This window comes from Gopherus evgoodei, chromosome 3 (assembly GCF_007399415.2).
Source record: "Gopherus evgoodei ecotype Sinaloan lineage chromosome 3, rGopEvg1_v1.p, whole genome shotgun sequence".
Lineage (NCBI taxonomy): Eukaryota > Metazoa > Chordata > Testudines > Testudinidae > Gopherus > Gopherus evgoodei.
In genome coordinates this window covers 41,197,648-41,218,703 of record NC_044324.1, presented here as the reverse complement: position 1 = coordinate 41,218,703, position 21,056 = coordinate 41,197,648, and the positions used below count along the sequence as shown (strand labels likewise).

The 21,056-nt window shown below is 43.9% G+C and overlaps 1 protein-coding gene across 1 annotated transcript; it reads left to right on the top strand.

Moving 5' to 3' along the window:
* The first annotated feature begins 7,134 nt into the window (after window positions 1-7,134).
* On the top strand, window positions 7,135-9,639 carry ID2 (inhibitor of DNA binding 2). The gene is made up of 3 exons (XM_030555476.1): window positions 7,135-7,609; window positions 8,108-8,172; window positions 8,916-9,639. Exons 1-2 carry the CDS (start codon window positions 7,262-7,264, stop codon window positions 8,162-8,164), a joined length of 405 nt encoding a protein of 134 aa, XP_030411336.1. The 5' UTR covers window positions 7,135-7,261; the 3' UTR covers window positions 8,165-8,172; window positions 8,916-9,639.
* Window positions 9,640-21,056: the final 11,417 nt, after the last annotated feature.

Below are 21,056 nucleotides of genomic sequence, written 5' to 3'. Positions count from 1 at the left end.
ATCTAGATAATACTTAGTCCTGCATGAGTGCAGGGGACTGGACTAGACAACCTCTCAGGGTCCCTTCCAGTCCTACGCTTCTATGATGGCACAGATCTTACTCCTCCGCTATGTGGTTGAAATCTTCATGACACTTTATGCAAATGCACCTTACCCCTAAAATGAATGAAGGTTGACATTTTTGCAAAGAAGCAACTGGAGCAGATTTTCAAGAGCTTCTTGCAATAATCCAATTTCCCAACCCTTCAAGAGAAATTAAAATTGGAATTTTGTGGCCCTTCTTCACTAGGGATCTAACCCGGAAAATACCTACACAAACAGTCAGGTGGGATTGCACTCAAGCAGCTCCCACGAGCCACTCCTCCTGAGTCACTGTGGCCATACTGCTATTTTTAGGGCTAGTTTGAGCAGAGCTAGCATGTGGAAATTACATCTGCCAGCTGCTGTATACATATACCCTCAGAAAGAGCCTGTAGCTTTCTTTTCTCCTTGGCCAATCTCTGTTTCATACCATGGATTGTAAGTAATTTTATGCTACACTCCCTTGATTTATTTTCTTGAGAGCTGCTATGGGTGCAAAATTAGGGAGATTTTAAGAATCTAAATGAATAGCTAAATATGACATATGTGATATTCAGCTGTAAATATGTTCTGATCCATAAGATAATATTATTCCTGCAACAGTAGGGGATCTGACTGGTCCCAGATTTCAGCACAACCATAATAGTTATGGGGTCATTTAATTGGGTCAGTATAATCACATGCAACTAAACTTTTACTTGGCAAAGATGTGACTTAATCTAATAAAAATGTCAAATTACCTCAGCAGGACTGAACACACAGAGAGACCAGGATTCATAAAGAAAGAGATGTGTTTACTTTCAAGTCACTAGATAAGCAAGAGCCTATACAGGACACCTGGAACAATTAACATTTACTATTTCAAGCAGAACTAGCACGTAAAAGGATTTTGCAGCATCACCCTTCAAGTACCATCAACATAACAACAGCCCTTTGCAGATGGCACAGTTCTATGTCAAAGAAGCCCATCCCCAGGCACATAGGTCTGGGGTTTGGATTCAAAGGTCCCTGGAGTGAGTGAGGATGGAGCAGGTTGCAACTGAGGTTCCAGGTTGCACAGGGAAGAGGGTTGGAAGTGGCGTTCAGGCACAAACATCTCTGGAGGCGATGGCAACCAGGGTTCAAGTCTGAACATCCTTGGGGGTACACAGGGATGGTAGGAACCACGGATCAGGCACAAATGTCCCTTAGGGTGCTGGGACCCGGGGTTTAAGCATGAAAATTCCTGAGGGTTTACAGGGGTGTTGGGAACCAGGATTTGAGCACAAACATTCCTGGGGGTGTACAGGGGCACTGGGAACTGGGATTCAGGCACCGACATCCCCACTGCACACGGGGCTGTTCAACCATGAACATTCCCCAGGGGATGTGGGGACATTGGGAACAGGAGAGTTAATCATGAATGTCCCCAGGGGGCAGACAGGAGCATTGGAAATGGGGTGTTTGATCATGAACATCCCTGGGAGTGCGTGAGGACATTAGGGCTGGGGATTTTAGTCCCGAATGTGCCCCGGATGTGCAGGATGTTTGGGGCCAGGCCAGAGTTTAGGCGCAAAAGTCCTCGGGGCACTGGGGTGATTGATGGGCCCAAACCCTGGATCCCTTGTCAAGACAGCGGCTGGAGAAATGGATGAAGGGGATCTTTGCAGTCTGTTGCTGGCCCTCCCCATGCAGCAGCCTCCTCTTCCTGCTGATTCAACCCACAACTGCAGCTATTCCACCATGCTCTCTAGCCAGCTCCCCACACCCACCTCCCTGCTGTTATTCTCCGCCTCTCCTCCCTCCCCTCCTGGGGCCGCTGCTGGAAGTGGAGTCATGTGAGCCACCAGTGAGGTTTACACATAGCGGCACATGACAGGCGTGTGGCAAAGAGCTTGCAGGAGCAGCAGTTGTCCCTGCAATCTGGGACTGAGGCGATGGATAGGGGGCGGGGGAGGGGAACTGTTTGCTGTTCAGTGATTGCATGGCCTAGATCTGATCATCGAGCAGTGGAAAGTATGTGAGGGTGGGTGGGGTCCAATCCCAATACCCACAGCAGTTGCAGTTTGCGTTGAACGGCCCCCTCTAGACAGAATCAGCCCTGAGCATCTCGGGCAGGCCCGGGATAAGGTGGGTGCAACATGCAAGGGGAGGAAATGTGTCAGCAGCAGCATCTCAGAGTAGCAGAGCAAACTCAGACGGGAAATGAGCTTGCAAAGTGCACCCAGCAAAATGATTGAGGGGATAAGTTGCTTCTATGGAAACTGCAGGCTGATTAACCAAAAAACAATCACTTTGATGGCAAAGTTTTTAGCAGGAGCCGGCTTATGCTTGGTTTCAGCTACATTCCCCACTCTGTAAGCACAATGTGTTTCTTGTTATAGCCAACAACACAAAATGGGACACAGGTTTTTTCCTGTATGGGCTACATCATAATATTAAGCTGTAAGTTTGGTTCTGGACAAACAATCTCTTGTTGCATCTCTGAGATGGAGGTTAATGAATTCCCACAAATGATGTTGGCTAAACAGTGGTCAGCTTGTGACTTGATTTCCAACATCATGACGTGAGGGGATCAGTATAGAAAAGCACTTTGAAGGGAAGAGGCTGCCTACAGCAGTATTGTTTCTACAAGCTAATTGTACTAAGTGCAGCTGTACAAAGCTGGATCAACAGTAATAGAAGGCGGCGCAGACTTCCTGACGCCAGCCCTGAAGAGCTCCCACCAACAGACTGGCAATTCCAGATTGTTTTACAGACCTTATCTCTCCCAAGTTAAGTTTTTTGGGGTTTTTTTTTAATTGTGCGACCGGAACAAAGTAACAGGAAAATCCTTTGTAAAAGCAGAAAATGCTGTTAAAGATCAGTGCGCTTCACAGAATTTGTAAGTGAATATTTGCATGCAGGCTGTCGGATCCCCCTCCCCCCCGGCCCCCAAAGTCCAAAACTGCATTCTTTGAATGAATCTAAAAGGTGAGACGAACAGGATCAGGCAGTTGAAAGCAATTGGGTTTGGGAGGTATTTCACCAGGTACACTGAAATCCTCTATGTCAAAACATATTGGGCCAACATACTCTTTTTGGTGTTTTGGATTGTGGCAATAAGGTGAAGGAACTGGATTAACAACAGATTTTAGTAGAGTCTGATGGCGTAAATATGCAGCAGTTAAAGGCATTTATACTATTTCTAGTTGGTTTTTAGATACATTTTATTACAAATACAGGGTCTTGGGTGTGAAAACTTTCAAGCTCCTTAATCATAAGGACAATAAGTGACTGATAGCCAAGAGCCGATAGGCGGGCTCTGCTTCCGACACCTCACTCCATTTTCCCAAGACTTGTGAGCGTCAAACCCACGAGGCAACAACCTGAATTCTTATGTAACCCAGAGGCTGTTTCCTAGAAAACCACAACAATCTGCACGGTGAGAGAACAGGGTCGGGAACCTTGCAAACATCGCTGCACAGAGAAGGAGCAGCGGTTTCTTGCCTTTCTCATTATGAGCTCATGACAGTTTCACACGCAGGACCAAGGGGGCAGGGGCTGCGGTTCTCCGCTGATAAGGACCAGCCCGGCTAATGCTAATGACCGTGGGCGCTCTGGAGGGCAGCAGCACGGCGGGTGAGGCCGCCGGATGCAATACGGCGGTGGCCTCTGGTTTCCAGCAGGACCCTGCCTCGGCCAGCTGGGGACGCGCGGCACAGAACGAGCCCCCCGCGGGAATGTCCTGCGGGGCCGGGGCTGGCGCCCCGCCTAGGACCCCCGTTCAGAATCAGCGCCCTGGGGCTGCAGAGCCCCACGCAGCGGCCGGGGGGAGGAGGGGGGCTCAGCTGGGGGTGTCCGCGCTGCCCCCGCTGCAGGTGCGCCCGGGCGGGAGCCTCCCACAGCCCAGGGTTCAGCCCCGGTCTCCATGGCAGCCGCCTGAGCGGCGCCGCCGGGCCCGGCCGGGGAGGAGGGGGGAGGCAGCGAGGGGTGATGTCACGGGGCTGGCGCCGCACAGTCCGGCCCGGCGCTGGAGCTGCGGGGGCGGGGCGGGGCTGCGCCGCCTGGTCCCCGCTCCCTGGGGAGCCCGCTCGGGAGAGCCTGGCGAGCTGGGGCTCTCAAGGCGGGGAATTCCTTTACGGGCCCTAGTGTGGCTCGCTACGGGGCCAAGGCACCGGGGCAGGGAGCTCCAGCCTCCGCGCCCCAGAGGCTGGGGGTCCGGAGCCCCGCTTGCTACAGGGCGGACCCTCTCTCGGGGCACTAGAAAGAGGGGCGCCCCCGGTGTTAGTGGGGGGGGGGGCTCATGCGCTAGGGAAGATTCTTTCCCTCGGTGCAGGGTTGTGGGCGGGGGTGTGGGGGTGGGGAGAGAAGTAGAGCACCGCTTTGGGTGACAGGAGCTCGCTTACTTTTCTTCCAGATGTTAACAGCAGCATTTTGAGGTTGGAAATAGAGACACAGATGCACGCTTGGGTCTGACATCTATTCCTAAGGGAGTCTCACGTGGAGTGTCATGCAATCCTGTTTGCAACGTTCTTTGAGATCCTTAGGGGAAATGCTGCAGCAGTTCCAAGGGGTCCAGTTTTCTGAGAATTCCTGCACAAAATCCATTCACCTTTGCACAATATGAAAATAAACAAAATCCAGGGCTATGTGTAAAACTGCTGGGACAATTTGGACTACAACGATTAGCCAGGAGGGGTGGGGAGAGTTTCAATGTTTTAGTGATCTATCTACTGTAAAATCTTTCAAGAGTGAAGGACTTTCAAAACAGGGCTTAATATCAGTCCAAAAAATGACGGAGTGTAAACACAAATCAAGAGTCCCCAGGCAGAAGTGGAGTTGGTGTACTCTGAACACCACTTTTCATGCAGAAAGTACACATGGCATAGCAATGATTTGATCACAGAATCAATCTGGTTAGTCCCTCTTCATATAACTCCGCTCCATAAAACAAAATTTTTAAAAATGTGAAGTGTTAAGTATTCAATATGAAAGAACGAAACCAGCTATGAATGAACCAGTCCTTTGCAAAAGCCTAGGAGGACATTTCTGTAACATTGTTTAATTATCCAGGGATGATAAATAATGAGAGAAACATGAAGATATTTGTGGATATTGGCTATTATTGGACCAATAATAGTGTCAAAACAAAACCTGTTCCACTGGGGCACATGTGGAACAGAAATACAAGCAAGTCAGTAGGGTAAAATCTGTGATAGTAAATCACCAGATTTAATATAAATGAGATTTTGTTAATTTAGTGTTTTAGAAGGATTGGAGTTGCAGTCAGTATTTGTTTATTTTAATTAAGCTGTTGATTATTTGCCACACAGGTTTTTATTGACTGTGCCTTCTAATTGTACGTAAACAATGTACTTGTCTTCCTGTAAGATTGAATGGAGAGATTCACTTTCACCCTTCACATTTCAAAATGATTGAATTGTGTTCCTGTCAGGCTCAGCACCGCCTACACCCCTAGATAAAAGCCCTGGGGCAAATAAGCTTGTGTTGCAGTCAGCAAAATGTCCTGTAAGAGACCTCCCCAAACACCAGCTAAGGAATGCAACATTAATTGGAGGAAAATATTGATTGATCCCTATAGAGCTCTGCCTCCAGTTCCCAATAACGATCCCTTTTTTTCCCCCTCAAATGGAGTATGATGTAGCTATGCAACAAGGACCCAATAATACGGATAAATCAAATACTTGTGTGTCTTCTTAAATACAATTTTCGAATACCCACACTGACTTTACATCTATTTATTAATGTAGTGTAAGTGGGTTTTGTGCAATACAGAACTGTGTGTGTTGGAAAATTTAACAATTTACAATACAATAATTTTATATCGTATATAATTTCCATATCTATAAGTTTACAGTTTCATAGCTTTAGTCTTCTTTGAGTAGTCTGTGACACTGTGGGAATTAGTTCTGATAATCAGCAGTTGAGTGCAAGACAAAATGCGGAAATGCGATTGGGCAAAAGGAAAATTTCAAAGACTGTTTCTCTCATCAAAATAATCACTGTATGTTTGTAATGTTTCTGGAAGATGTGTTTCATTGGCCTCAGCAAAACCAAAGATGCAAAAGTACAGTACAGTATATATTCTCATTTGTCACCAGAATCAATCTATGCAGAATTAATTACAGTCACGTCACATGCACTGGTGGGTTACAGGTCAGCAGCCTTTCAGAGGTAATATGTGTAAATGAACTTTGAATATTTGCCTAATGATCACCAATTAATAGCAACATTTAAAATAGTCCTTTCCTATTTATGAGCCAGCAAGCTAACAGTGCAGTGACTTCTCAGTCCTTTAAAGCCCTGATCTATTAGCTCTGTAGCTGAGTTTTCTGTCATTACAGGAAAAAGTTCCAGTTGATCTTGTTCTTTTATTTACTTAACTTTTTTATGCTTATACCTCCTGCAGTGCTTCAGTTTACAATGCTTATTAGTGAAGCTGACCGCTGATGTACGCAACCACATTAAAAAAAGAAAGACCTGTTTGTTACAGTATCAGGCTTCACTGACACCATGTAACAACTGCAGACTTTATCTGGTCATGGTGTATTCTGCACTTAGCATGCTTTATAGTGTGTCCACTCCTACCCCACCACACATAAAAATGCTCATAATGTGCTTATGCTCCCAAAGCCTAGTTCATTTTCAGATCCTAAATTTGCAACAGTTTTCATTCCAACTTTATCCAAGCTAGCTCTTTAAAATGAAGAAGAAAATATTAGGGGAGCATCTGTTGTACTGGAGAGGGCTGAGAGCTCTGTGATCAGACCTGGCTCTTTGCAACCACAATGCAAAATGCCCATTTCATTCCTTTCTCAGTGCCTTTGTAAAATGAGTCAGGAGGGCTCAGCAGTTACTGTACAGTATTTACTATCCTCAGCTGTGCCTAGAATAGCCACACCCCCTTCCCTATGATTGGCTCAGAATGCGGAAAGCCTGAACCGTCTTTTAGTTTTTTTCGTACCAATGAGAATGTTTCCCCGGCTGATGGACACATTGGGTGCCTCCAATGGCAGCAAGCACTAGCTGGATTTGGCAGCTCCTGAGCCTGCAGTATAAAAGCAAGTAGAGGTAGCTTGCTGCTTCATTCCGAGCTCAGGCAGCTGCTTAGAGAAAAGAAAGGAAGGGAGACGGTCGAGCAGGCAGAGAGATCCTAGTGTGTGTTTTCGGCACCCTGGAAGTCGGGCTATCTCCCAGCATGAAAGCTTTCAGTCCTGTGAGATCCGTCAGGAAAAACAGCTTCTCTGAACACACCCTGGGAATATCCCGGAGCAAAACCCCCATGGATGATCCTATGAGTTTGCTATACAACATGAACGACTGCTACTCCAAATTGAAAGAGCTAGTGCCCAGCATCCCTCAGAACAAGAAAGTGAGCAAAATGGAAATCCTGCAGCACGTTATTGACTATATCCTGGACCTGCAAATTGCTTTAGACTCACACCCCAGTATTGTCAGCCTCCATCACCAGAGATCAGGACCAAATCCTTCCTCCAGAACTCCCCTGACTACCTTAAACACAGACATCAGCATCTTGTCATTACAGGTAAATGTCTTAGCCCTGGCTGTATGCAGTGTTGTAGCTGTGTTGGCCTGAAGAAGAGCTCTGTGTAAGCTTGAAAGCTTGTATCTCTCAGTAACAGAAGTTGGTCGAATAAAAGATATTACCTCACCTACTTTGTCTCGTTAGCCCTGGCTGGCTATCTTAATGGCCTATATGCAGTGTCTGAGGTTGGACCTTAATAATGATAATGGCCATTGCTGTTAGGAAGCCAGTATTAGTGATGTATCTTTTATGATAGCGAGTGACTGGCATGAGAAACAGTTGCATGGTTTTTTGTAACTAAAACTAATCATTTTAGATTGAAATAGATGAAAATGCCCCAATTGCTAGGCAGCCCTAGTAATGTTGGTTGCCATTGTGAATCTAAATCGTGACATGTCATATGGAATGAGCTTCATGCTTCAGAGTATTTTGTATTTTTTGTTGTGCTGTTAAGATATTTAACATTGTGCTGTTTTGTTTTATTTTTCTTCTTTACAGGCATCTGAATTCCCCTCAGAATTAATGTCAAATGACAGCAAAGCACTTTGTGGCTAAATTCAATGGTGAGTGTTTGTTGCTCTTGATTTTCAACGAATAAATATAATGCAAAATACAATTTATTTTGGGGAGGAAAATGTGTGTATGGGCTTGGATTTAAGACACATTTTAATTTCTAATAAAAGTAACAGGTTTATCAGAGGATGCCTTTATAACCAGTAATCAAGCCATAACAATTGCACTAATAATTCTTTTGGGGGTAGTCCAACTGAAAGTGTAGTTTCACCTTTGCAAATAAATAGTATAGACTGTTTGCTCTGATACTATCCCTTTGTACTTAAATATATTACCATATAAAGTAAATTCTGTGATTCTGTTCCTAAAACCCTAACCTTCAGATGAAATGACTGATTTAGTTGAGGATTTTAGCATAATCCATTAAATTTTGTGATGTGGGGTTGTCTGCACTATCAGTTAAATAAGTGTCTGCTTTTAATCAAATAATTGCTGTAAGAGGCAGACTGGCGCCTCTGAGCAGTGCAGTTACAAAGATCCAAATAGAGATTGGACTGAGAATCCTCTTTCGTCTTCTCCTGCTGAACGTGTGTTATTTTAATGTTTAATTTGTGCTTTTGAGGGGTGTGTGTGTGTGTGTGTGTGTGTGTTTTGCATCTGGACGCCAGGGTTTGCCCAATCTTTGAGTGTTTGGTTAAATGTTCAAACTGTGGCTTCCTCTCTGGCGCCAGTCTGTCCGGATCTCTGCCCTGTTAGCATTCTCCTAAATACTCCTCTTTTCAATCTTTTGCAGGTGTTTGCTGACTTTTTCCCCCCGCAAGAAAATGTCTATAGGATTTTCTTTTTCCTTTTCTTTTTTTTTTTTTTTGAGGTGCTGAACTTATTTTTCAGCTGTATCTGGAGGGGGAATCTACAGCTAATTAAATGGACCTTTTAAAACTAAGAAGAAACCGAGATCTCTCTCCATCCCCTCAACTTGGACTGATCGTAGTTATTTATGAAGAGACTTCTAAATGCCCTTTCCCTAGTTGGAAGGTATCCTTTATATACTATTCCCAGCATGGGGAGTGAAACAAACTCACAAGGAATTGCCCGTTTTCAAGCAGACTTTGCCTTTTTTTCCAAAGGTGGAGCGTGAGTACCAGAAGGATCCAGTGTTCAGTTTCTTAGGGAAGTCCATGGTCAGAAATGACCTTTTGACGCAAGCCTAGGATTGAATGCTCTGTATATATTTATATATAAATATATATATATATATGAGAGTGAAACCTTGTGAACTCTTTAATCAGAGTTTTCTTGTATAGTGGCAGAAATGTACATTTCTGCAAAAAGTGTAATGATGTACTTAATCATGCTAAACTTTTTATAAAAGTTTAGTTGTAAACTTAACCTTTTTTATACAAAATAAATCAAGTGTGTTTATTGAATTGATTTCCTGCTTTATTCTTGGGGACCAACAGTTTGTTGGGGACGGAGGTGTTATAATTTTACAAAGTAAGAGTTCAAATGTATTTAGAACATAAATAATAAAATTACTATGTTACTATTTTTAATTCTTGTAACTTGACTAAATCTTATTTAAATGTATGTTCCAAACTTCTAACAAATCACCTTATAAACAGTGTATAAGGAATTGCCAGAGTTGTGGATTATTACAGAGCGGACGCCATTGAGGAACAGTTTGGAAATACACACAAAAGTAGTTAGTCCTAAGAAATTCCCTTGGTGGTTGATTTTTTTCTTTTCCCCGCATCCCCCTTGTTGATGACTCACTTTCAGTTCTCCAATAGTGCTGCCCCAGATCTGGTAACCTGCTTTTAGAATGATTACACAGAATTAAGGGTTGCGGCTGGCTATTAGTCTCCCAACCACTTAATTTCTGCAAAAGGCTTTGAATGCAAAAGTTGGTGATGCGTTAACATATGATTTGGAATAATGAAGTGACTGTTGCCTTTCCACACTGGAATTTACATGCTTCCATGCAATAGCTCAATGAAATGAATTTTCTAATCAGTTGCAGCAGCTTCTCCATATGACTATTGAGAATTGAACTAAATCACTGCTGTGTTACTGATTAAACTTTGGCTGGTCCTAGTATTAACTCTTTCTCCATCAGAAAGAAATTAAGCCTGTAATGAGACTCAGCATTTTTAAAAGCAGAGTGTGATTTGGTATTTCTTATGTATACACTCTAGTACTACTCAAGGGCATTTGTTGTACTGTACTTGTCCACTGTAAATTACCTGTCTTCATTTGATTTATTTTGTTGCCATAACATCTGAGGGAGGGTGGAGATGCATTTACTTGAACCTCCTGGTATTGCATTCTAGTTTAAACTAAGCTATAAAGTTTCCTAAACTAGGAACACTAAATAAGTAGACTACAAAGTCCAATAACTAAATGGAGTTATTTGCAGTGGAATGAGGGGAACTCTGATAATGGTCTGGGTAAGGACTGTTCTACAGAGGAATTACCTTAGGCCTGGTGGGTGGGGATGAGATTTGTGCATGCTAAGAACTCTTCCAGGGAAAGGCACCACACCTGAGGCCAGTAACACTTTCTGCAGAGTGAACAGATGCGTGGGTGGTGGCATCACACGGTCTGCATCAGCTGCCTTTCCTTGCCCTTGACACCAAATCCATCCTCAGAAGCTGGGGAGAAAGCCAGCTCTGATCTCTTAATACAGAAGCTGCTCTGACCAGTATTGCGACCCTTTGTGAGGGATCAATGCAGTAAGAACACAAGCATTGCATTGAAAGTCTGGATTCCGAATAGGGTGAGGTGGGGGAGGAGAGCTAATCTACTGCTTCTCAAACTACACCCACCTCTCTGTCAAATCAGTGATTAAAAGTCTCCAGAACTGTAGCAATTCAATGCCTCCTATGGACAAACCCTGCTACTGGCTCAGCAACAATAGGGCTGCATGCAGTTTTGTCTAACTTTGCACAGTGAATGGTTAACCCCAGGGGAAAGTATTTAAACAAAAAAAAAAACCTTTAACTTCATTACACAAGTCAGTGAAACTTAATGCCCCTAAAATCATTCCTGCAGATGAATTTTCTCTAACCCAAATCAAGCCACAGGATTTTAATCTGTTTTGAGGTCTTCAGTCTCTTTCCCACAGTAACAAGCTAACGCACTCAAACACTGGCAGGCTCCCCCCTCCTTCTCAAAGCTGATTTTCCACCTAAAGCTTGAGTCAGGCTGAGGCTGTAAACAGGCAGCAATGTGTGTTGCTGTATGGCCACTTTTCCTCTTTTTTGGGGGGGTGGGGTGGGGAGGCTTATGAAGTTAAGAAAAAAAACTGGCAGGAGCATTAAAGATTACAGCATAACCCCTTAGAAAGCAGGGCACTGTGTTTCTTGGACACTTTTCAATTATGGGGTGACAAATACATTAATAGACCCAAACTAATGTTTCTCACTCATGTACTGTCAAAACAGGAGCTTTTCCATTGCCAAGGATGTGTGGGGGGGGTTCTTGTAGGGTGGCAGGGGAAAGGGAGAAGAAGAATAGAAAACCACACTTTTTAAAAATGCAAATTAAATTGTTTCCTTCTTCAAGGATTAACTACCTGTGATTTAATTTGGCATTTCCACCACACATTTCCTCTGACCAGTGCTTGGGGCTTATTAGTCACCTAGTTCTAAGTTTTACTAGAGATTCATGCTCATTGGGTTCATACTGAATTTTGTATAGTTCAAAAAGTTCAACTGCAAAGCTAAAGCTTGGTCCCTGGAACTTTCGCATCGATGCTCATATGAAGAATTGGACCACCCTTTTTTATATAATATTGGCCTCATAAGCCAAGCGTACATTAAAAGTTTCTGAATGAATAGAGAATCCTAGATCAATTACTTTTCACCCTCTTTCTCGGGCCTGCTGTAGGCTATAAGATTATACTGTATCCGAATACAGCAGCTGCCAGCAGTCATGTTACATGACTTGATGCTGAATATGGTAGATCAGGACAAATCATGGTCAACAAAAAGTTAGTTAAGATGTGTTAGCAAACATGTTTATTAGCTGTAAAATGATGTGGCATAGTCCAGGCCTAAAAGTTGCAAATGCAGCCAAAGATTTAAGTGTAAAGGCCCCCCACTGGCAAACAAAAGAACCCAACAAGGGATTTAAGAAGATTCTCACTCCAGAAGATTTGGGGGGTGGTAAAGAGTTTTTCAAACCCTTTCACTAGGTTACAGACAACACAAAAAGCCCCTTTGTTTTTGCTGACCATTTCCAAAGTAGATGAAAAGGTTTCAAATGCATTGAAATATTGATCACAAGTCATTTAAAGAATCAGTGCAAATATTTTGACACAACTGCTACAAAGAGTCTTGACTCCAGATTAAAATTAGCACCTCTGAGTCACATTCCATTCATGTTGGTCTCTTTATAATTCTTTACTCATGTACCATGCACTAGCCATGGAGAGTGAGCACCACCTTCTGGTCTAGGTAAAGAAGGCAGATTCCCCCTTGTTTTAAAATGCCTGTTTTCTCTTTTTAACTTATGCCTATACTGTGCACAAATCATCTTTAAGAAAGAAATCAGTTGATGCTTGAAATTTTAGTGAATAAGGGAAAAGTGAAATCTTTTATGGATTATTTTAAATTTTATAATTTCATCCTGACAGTTCAGATGAAAATGTATAAATTGGGTGAAAATCCAGTACATTACTTCTGTTGCCTGTGCTGATGCAACTTTGAAGCCTGAAGTTCTTAAAAATTTGGTACCTGAAGTCTGAAAGAAAGGTTTAAATGAAAATTAATCTTTTTTAAATGTGTTTTGTTCTTGTGAGGAGTAGAGCCATGTTCATACGCCACACCGATTGTTTTTATTTGTTTTGAGGAAAACAAAACAGGTTTTTCCACATCATTTTGTGTGTGTAGAAACTGGGGAAAAGTTATTTGTCCCATCAAAGGAAATAGTTTGCGGAAGAACACACCCTGGCATAATCCATGCCATGTAGGAAACATGTCAAGTATTAATTAAGAAGAAGAAGGACACTTATGTGTAAATCTCTCTCCCTTAGCAAGCACATCAGTAAACTTAAAACCGGGAGAGCAGCCGGAGAGAATAACATTTTCCCTTTCCATTGCTATAATTTCATCTCTTGCTGCATCATATTACATTTTATACAGCCTAGATCAGGCCTGCACAACTCGTAAAGGGCAAGGGCCACATTACTCCAAAGCAAACAGCTGAGGGCCGAAACCTCCCGGCCCTGCAGAAACATCCCGTCCCAGGGTCGCCCAGCCCTGCGGAAACAAACCCTCTTTCCCCAGCACTGTCCCACCAAAACATCTGTGGGTCAAAAAGGAAGGTTGGGGGTGGGGAGGTGATACTTTATTTTAAATCAACTGGGGGCTCCCAGCTGAAGAGGTGGCTGGGAGCCTTCAGGGTCATATTAAAGGGCCCAGGGCTTCGGCAGCTGGGGGAACCCAGCAGGCTCTAGGTTTTTTGCTGCCCCAAGCAAAAAAAATTTTGACTGCCCCTCCGTCCCAGTCCTGGGCTGCCCCCTGTATCCCCCTGCTGCCCCAGTTCTGGGCTCTCCCATCACCGACCCACACCCCTGCCGTCCCAGTGCCGGGCTTCCCCCTTTCCTCCCCCCACCCCACTGCTGCCCCAGCCCTGGGCTCCCCCCTACTAGTGCCCCCCCCCACACCTCCTGCCGCCCCAGCTCTGGGTCACTGGTAACGCTCCCAGGCCGGGTCATTCAGCAGGATGTGCACAAAACACAGGCAGGATTGGTTCCCATATGGTTACAGAGCTGCAGGGAAGTGGAACAATTTTCAGTTTGTGTGATTGGAGGATATCTGGATGCATATTATAATACTGTCCTTCATAAATGAGGAAAACTTGAGGTGCCTTTATTATTCTTTTGTTCCACTCTTTCTTTCTATGGGGAATTTGCCAATGCAATATCAGTGTCTTCCTTTTAAACAAACAAAAAGGCAATGGCTGTTGAAAATAGCAATTCCAGTCCTAATAAGCATTTCTTGCTCAATTTTATCCTACTTTTTCTACAGCAAGTTACAGTGGATCTGTAATGGATTTGGGAGAAATGAAGTAAGAGTTGCCCAAACTGAGCATGAGCACTCCTGAATTTTGAGGTGTTCAAATCTGAAAGGCAGGTGCTGGGGGGGTGCAGTGAGGGGGCTGTGGGCTCCGCAGGGGAGCATGGCAGCAACGTGTCTGGAGCTGCATGGAGCCAGACACGCTGGTCTGAGTGGCACGGTAAGGGGGCTGGGGGTTGGAGAAGGGGTAGGGGGTAGTCAAGGGACAGGAAGCAGGTGGGGTTGGATGGGGTGGAGGTTCAGGGGGACAAGGAGAAGTGAAGCTTAGATAGGGGCTGGGATCCCAAGGGGCAGTGGTCTCGGGAGGGGGCAATCGGGGGACAAGAACCAGAGGCATTTAGATAGGGGGTAGGGTCCTGGGGGGCAGTTAGGGGCAGGGGTCCCGGGAGAGGCGTATCAGGAGACAAGGACCAATGGTGTTAAATGGGGGGTGGGGGTCCTGGGGGGCAGTTGGGGCAGAGGTCCGGGAGGGGGCAACCAGCGGCCGTGGGCCGGGATTCAAAGGGCTCTGGGCTGCCCGCAGCCGCGGGGAGCCCTGAGCTCCTTAAATCCCAGCTGCTGCTGAGAATGTCTGCAGGCAGCCCAGAGCCCTTTGATTCCCTGCCACGGCTGGGAATCAAAGGGCTCTGGGCTGCCCACAGAGCATCGTTTGCGGGGGATTTAGAATCCCCCTGCAGGTCACACAGTGAGGCTCTGTGTATGTTGTGCAGGCCTGGCCTAGACTGTAAATTGTATGGGCTGGGGGATTGTATTATATATCTGTAAAATGACACTAACAGCTAAGAGGAAACTAGCAGTACTGAAGGCCTTATTCATGACATCAATGGAAAGACTCTTAGTATAGAAGAAGAATAAAGGAAAACACGGGCAGAACATTTTCAGGCTATTTGAAATAGACCAAACACAAGCAAACTACTAGAAATACACAACGAACACTTATCACCAGAGTGTGATACTGATTTAGAAGGTATTACAATAAAAGAAGTTAGCAAGCACATCAGTAAACTTAAAACTGGGAGAGCAGCTTGAGAGAACAACATTCCTGGAGAGATACTTAAAGCAAGTGACAAAATAACCCTTCAGACTTCCCTTGTGATTTTGGTTCCAACCTGGGGAGAAGAGGCCTTACCAGCAAAATTGCCAAAGAAGGCTGACCTTACCAACTGCAAAAACTGAAGAGAACTGCATTACTCTCAGTGCCTGGGAAAATCACTTGCAACATCATCCTGGAATGCATTAAGAAACGAATAGATCTTGTACTTAGAGAGACAGAAGAAAGTTTTAGACACGAGCGTTTCAGAGAGACCCACACCAGAATATTCTGTATTCTACTGGCTAGAGCACTCACCTGAGAGCTGAGAGACTGAATTAATTTCAATGGACTATATAACCCTTGTTCTTGTTCCCTTTAGCTGGAGAGAATTTTACTTGACTGTCTTTTAGAGGTAACTGTTCTTTTTAGGGAAAAGGGAAAGGCTGGAGCTGGAGCTGTTAAAATCGAATCCTATTTCTTAGAAGACAAAACAAGACAAATGCACACAAGAAGGGAGAGAAAGGACCAGGGAAGAGAGAAAATGCAGTGTCTGTTTCTGGTGTTGACTCTTGCTTGCAACCCCACTGCTGGAGAAACACAAGCATGGCACGGTATCTTATTAGCAAGGCTACATTTTAGTCATGGGTATTTTTAGTAAAAGTCATGGACAGGTCATCAGCAGTAAACAAAAATTCATGGCCCGTGACCTGTCCATGACTTGTACTATATACCCCTGACTAAATCTTGGGGGGAGGGAGAAGTGGCCCAGTGGCACCATGGGTGCTGGGGGTGGGGATGAGGAGGGGAAGCAATGGCACACAGCCCGGGAACCCCACTGGTGCTGGGGAGGGGGGTTGGTGGGGCTGGCAGGCTTCCTACCTGGCTCTGCATCTTCCTGGAAGCAGCAACCTCCCCTTCCTTCAGCTCCTAGGTGGAGGCATGGCCAGGCAGCTCTGCGTTCTGCCTCCACCAAGAGCACCAGCTGAGCAGCTCCCATTGGCCAGTGATAGGCCTTTTTATTTGTACTAATTTAGCTTTTCTGTTTTCCTTGTTCACCTTTTGCCAGCAACATTTGTTGTTTTGAGATATTGTGACCACTTATGAACTTTCACTTACTTTTCACAGTTGAATTTACAAATTAGGATAAATTTGTAGGCCCAAATATTATAAACAAGACCCACTTTCATATCCCTTCTCTGCATCAGGCAGAGGCGGGACGTGAACCAGAAGCTCCCTCATTCCCAGTAAGTGCCTTAACAACTGAGCTAAAGGTTATAAGGGACTCATCCCCCCTCCTTCTCCCTGCCCCCAAGTCATCTTATGGGGAGTTAGCATCCTCTGAGCACATTTACTGGATTGGGCTCTGCAGGCAAGATATGCCTAGTTTGAGGGTCTCACAAGGGCCTAGGTATAATTAAGCCCCTTCATTTTCAGTTTAAACTGATTTCACAGAAAATTCCTGTGTTTTACAAAAAGTATTTTTCAGGTTTTTTCTGCTTTTTTCTCTACTTTTGTATCATTCAAATATATAAAAATAACTTGTTTTATTAAAAAAATACAATATATTGCATGAGCTATAAGTATTATGATAATACATTAGTCTGTGTGTATATGCAAAGCTGCCTGTTGAAGTAAGGCTATGTATTAGTCTAGAAAATACACACAAACAAACAGGCACAAGTGCATGCGCATCTGAACGTACTGATGAATCTCACGCCTACCACATACACATTTCAAGCTCTTAGCAGATAATGGTTTAAAGATTTGAGACACTAAAATGAGAAGAAAATGAAAATCTGTATCAGAATACATTTCAGAACACAAGTATTTAAAAGTTTTTAAAAAAACAGGAGAAAAGGATGAAGATGAGTGTATGAGCTGCAAATGGCGTGGCCCAGTTATTAAATGTAAATATGTATAGGCTAATAGTTCTAAGTCTACAACAGTAAAAACTGTTTATTCAAATTAAAAGTTTTATTTGGGGATTAGATATGTATTGTTTTCTTAAATTCAGAGGTGGCATTGTGTTTTGAGTTCTGTTTTAGTTTTGCAGCAAACCACATTGATGAATGGAATTCAAAGCATTAATCTACTTCCGGGATTCTCAAACTTCACAGCAACGCAACCTCCTTCTGACAACAAAAATTACTACATAACCCCAGGAAGGGGGACTGGAGCCCGCCAGAGCCCTGCTGCCCTAGGAGGGAGGGGTGTGTGTGTCAAAGTCCAAGCCCAAGGGCTTCAGCCCCAGCTGAGGGCCTGTAACTTAAGTCCTGCCACCCAGGGCTGAAGCCCAAACCCAAGCCCCGCTCCCCAGGGCTGAAGTCTTTGGGCTTCGGCCCTGGGGGATGCGGCTTGAACTTTGACCCCAGGTGGCAGGGCTCAGGCTTTGGACCCAGGCCCCAGCAAGTCTAAACACTAGCCCTGGCAACCCCATTAAAATGGAGTCACAACCCACTTTGGGGTCCTGACCCCCCGTTTGAGAACCACTGATCTACTGAATACTTTCCCCATCTTTCCATCCACCAAAACAAACCCCAATATTGACCTAGAAAATATATTAATAGTTTTTTGCACTGATTCTCATCTGTTTTTGTTGTTGTGGCAATAAACACTGATAAATTCCTGGGAAAAATTAAAATAAAATAAAAACTGAAAACGAAGGGCCCTGGGTATAATAAAGGCACAAGCTACTGGGTGGGGTCAGGACTGAGTTGACTGTATTCATGCCCATCTGCCAAAACATAGGTATCTAGAGAACTTTAACGGCAGAATGTTAGGCATCTGCAGGGTTAGGCAGCACATGAGTAGAGTTTTTGTGAATGCCAACATTGACTAAATATTGGAGTGAGGTGCCTGTCACTTGAAGGACATAAATCCCTTTGTGAATCCAGCTCTCCCTGTCTTTTGCTTTAACCACAAGAGCATCCTTCCTCTCTAGATAATCAGTTGAATTGCAAGACAGACTATACTGCAGCACCCAGCATTTACAAAGGCCATATGCTAGCAACACTGTTAGTTAAGAAAGACACAAAATAAATTGAAGCAAATACAAATAGCTTAGTCAAGTCAACCACAGCTGCGACAATGAGAAGCCCATCTGCCACCTTGATCCATTCCTTAAAAAAACCTATAGACGCGCTGTTCCCCTAGGGCGGACGGGGGGACTCCAGCTGTGAACCCTGCATGGCTGTCAGTGCCCCATAATGCTCTGCTTTGGTCAGTGCAAGCGCTCCTAGTGAGGACATGCACCACCAGCAGAAGGAGGGCAATGTGGATACGAACAGTCAACTGAATTACTGTAGTGGCAGTAGGTCGACCTAAACTAAGTTGACCCAATTTTGTAGAGTAGACAAGCCCTGAGAGAGCGTGTATTTTTGTGTCCCATCTACCTAACCTGACACAGTTCTCTGTCTTACATTGTTGCAATTGTTGGAAGCTACCCTAGAGAACAATCCCTATCTCCTGTGCAGTCTCACAAAGATATTGATGCATAGATAACATAGCATTGTATGAGATTAGAAAAATTATTCAGATTTTAGGTAACTAAGCTAATTATATTAATTGCCAAAATAAGTCATTATAAGGTGTGGTTTTTTTCAATTAATATTTCCATACAAGCATACCATGATCTTGGCACCCAGTCCTTAGACCAGATCAATAGAAATTTCTGCTCAAAGGTTAATAGTATGATCTAGCTCTAGGTTTTTACTAGTGATGGTGAAACCTCAAAAGGTTACTCAACATTATTATATGAACCTCCTGGGTCTACATAGATGGGCTACAAATCAGTTAAGTCTCTCTTTTACTTGCAGGATAGCAAGCTTTTTTTGTGGGAGGTCTGCCTTTGGTTGGGACAGAAATCTCATAAAAACAGTTTTTGGATATTTTGACACACTTAGTCAGGTTCTCATATTGCTCATATGCATAGTATCTGAGTGCCTTCAAGAAGTGAATTAAGTGACATCTGTCACATGTAGTTTGTTTTCTCTTTCATCTTCTCTCATGGGGAAACTTGTACCTGAAGTGGAGCTAACAAAAAACACAGGTGTGAGATGTCTGCATCAAACGTTGTTGCTTATACGCCTGCTGCTACAAGCTGCAGCAACTTCAGGCTCTTTGCCGCTCTTGGATTCAAACCCAGGAGACAGTCCAAGCTGGAGGCGATGCAACTGTGAATTGATGTAGCTAGGTCTTCATCTGTGAGAAAATGGTGCATCTTCCTGGCTATGCAAAGGTGTTGAAAACTGAACATTCCACACCCTTCAGCTAACATGAGACACAATACTACTAGTTCCTGTAGCAACTTGCACATCCAAGAGTAATGAGGAATTTAGCATGGCCACCAGGCATTGTACCAAAGAAGTACAGCAGTGTGTGTGGTGGTGTCTGATTTTGGGATGTGGCAAACTCCGTTTTCTTGGGCAAGCAGGTTTGATTTCCATTTCCTCTCTCAAACACTACTACAATATCTCTGAATCCACATGTAAATCACCTGCCTGGCTCTCTCAGAGCAACTCTCCTCTTCTGTTGCATCTGATTTATACATAGATAGCTGTGTCCCAGCCAAAATTAGCATCCTTTCTCTCAGAGTGTCTGTTACTTTGCATAATTCTCTTAACAATTAAGTAATCATAGCCTTAATGTTCCCATATTTTAAATAATTTAATATTTCTCACCAATAAGCTCATCCATATCAAATACGATTTACTGACAGATAAGTATCTCATCAGTCCCATGGAAGCATGTGGCTCATATTTAAAATCGTGTGGTGATGTCATCAACTTTCTTAACAGGAAGGGTCTGTTCACATAGATGAGGACCTGCAAAGAGTTTTGCACCTATAGTAGCCTTTTAAACAACATACGGTATCTTTCACTTAGCAGGCATTTATAGAAATTCAATACATTTCTCTCTCAAAATTCGATCAAAACTTTATAAGTAAAGCAATTTGGGATAAACTTTGCCAAAAAATGGCTCTGAAGAATAACTTGAACTGTTTTTAGTGCCTTTGAGAGTCTCTGACCAGTGAATCAGATACATTGAGGCTTCTTGATCTGTTCACCCTGGTGATGACTGCTACATATTTCTTAAGCGCTTATTTGCAAGTAAAAAAATGATAAAAATTCATTCCATTAAAGGTACCTATGAACAAGCTTGAAGTTGTCCATGAAAATGTTTGAGAGTTGCAAGCAAAGGCCTCCCTTTCTCTTCAAAGTTTTGTATTTAAGTACCTGAAAGGAGAGGTTACTTCATAGAATATCAGGGTTGGAAGGGACCTCAGGAGATCATCTAGTCCAACCCCCTGCTCAAAGCAGGGCCAATCCCCAACTAAATCATCCCAGCCAGGGCTTTGTCATGCCTGCCTTTAAAAACCATTAAGGAAGGAGATTCCACCACCTCCCTAGGTAATCCATTCCAGTGCTTCACCACCCTCCTAGTGAAAAAGTTTTTCCTAATATCCAACCTAAACCTCCCCCACTGCAACTTGAGACCATTACTCCTTGTTCTATCATCTGCCATCACTGAGAACAGATGAGCGCCATCCTCTTTGGAACCCTCTTCAGGTAGTTGAAAGCAGCTATCACCCCCCGCCCTCCCATTCTTCTCTTCTTCAGACTAAACAATCCCAGTTCCCTCAGCCTCTCCTCAGTCATGTGCTCCAGCCCCCTAATCATTTTTGTTGCCCTCCGCTAGACTCTTTCCAATTTTCCACATCCTTCTTGTAATGTGGGGCCCAAAACTGGACACAGGACTCCAGATAAGCCTCACTACCTATCAAATAGAAGGGAATGATCACGCCCCTACTTATACAGCCCAA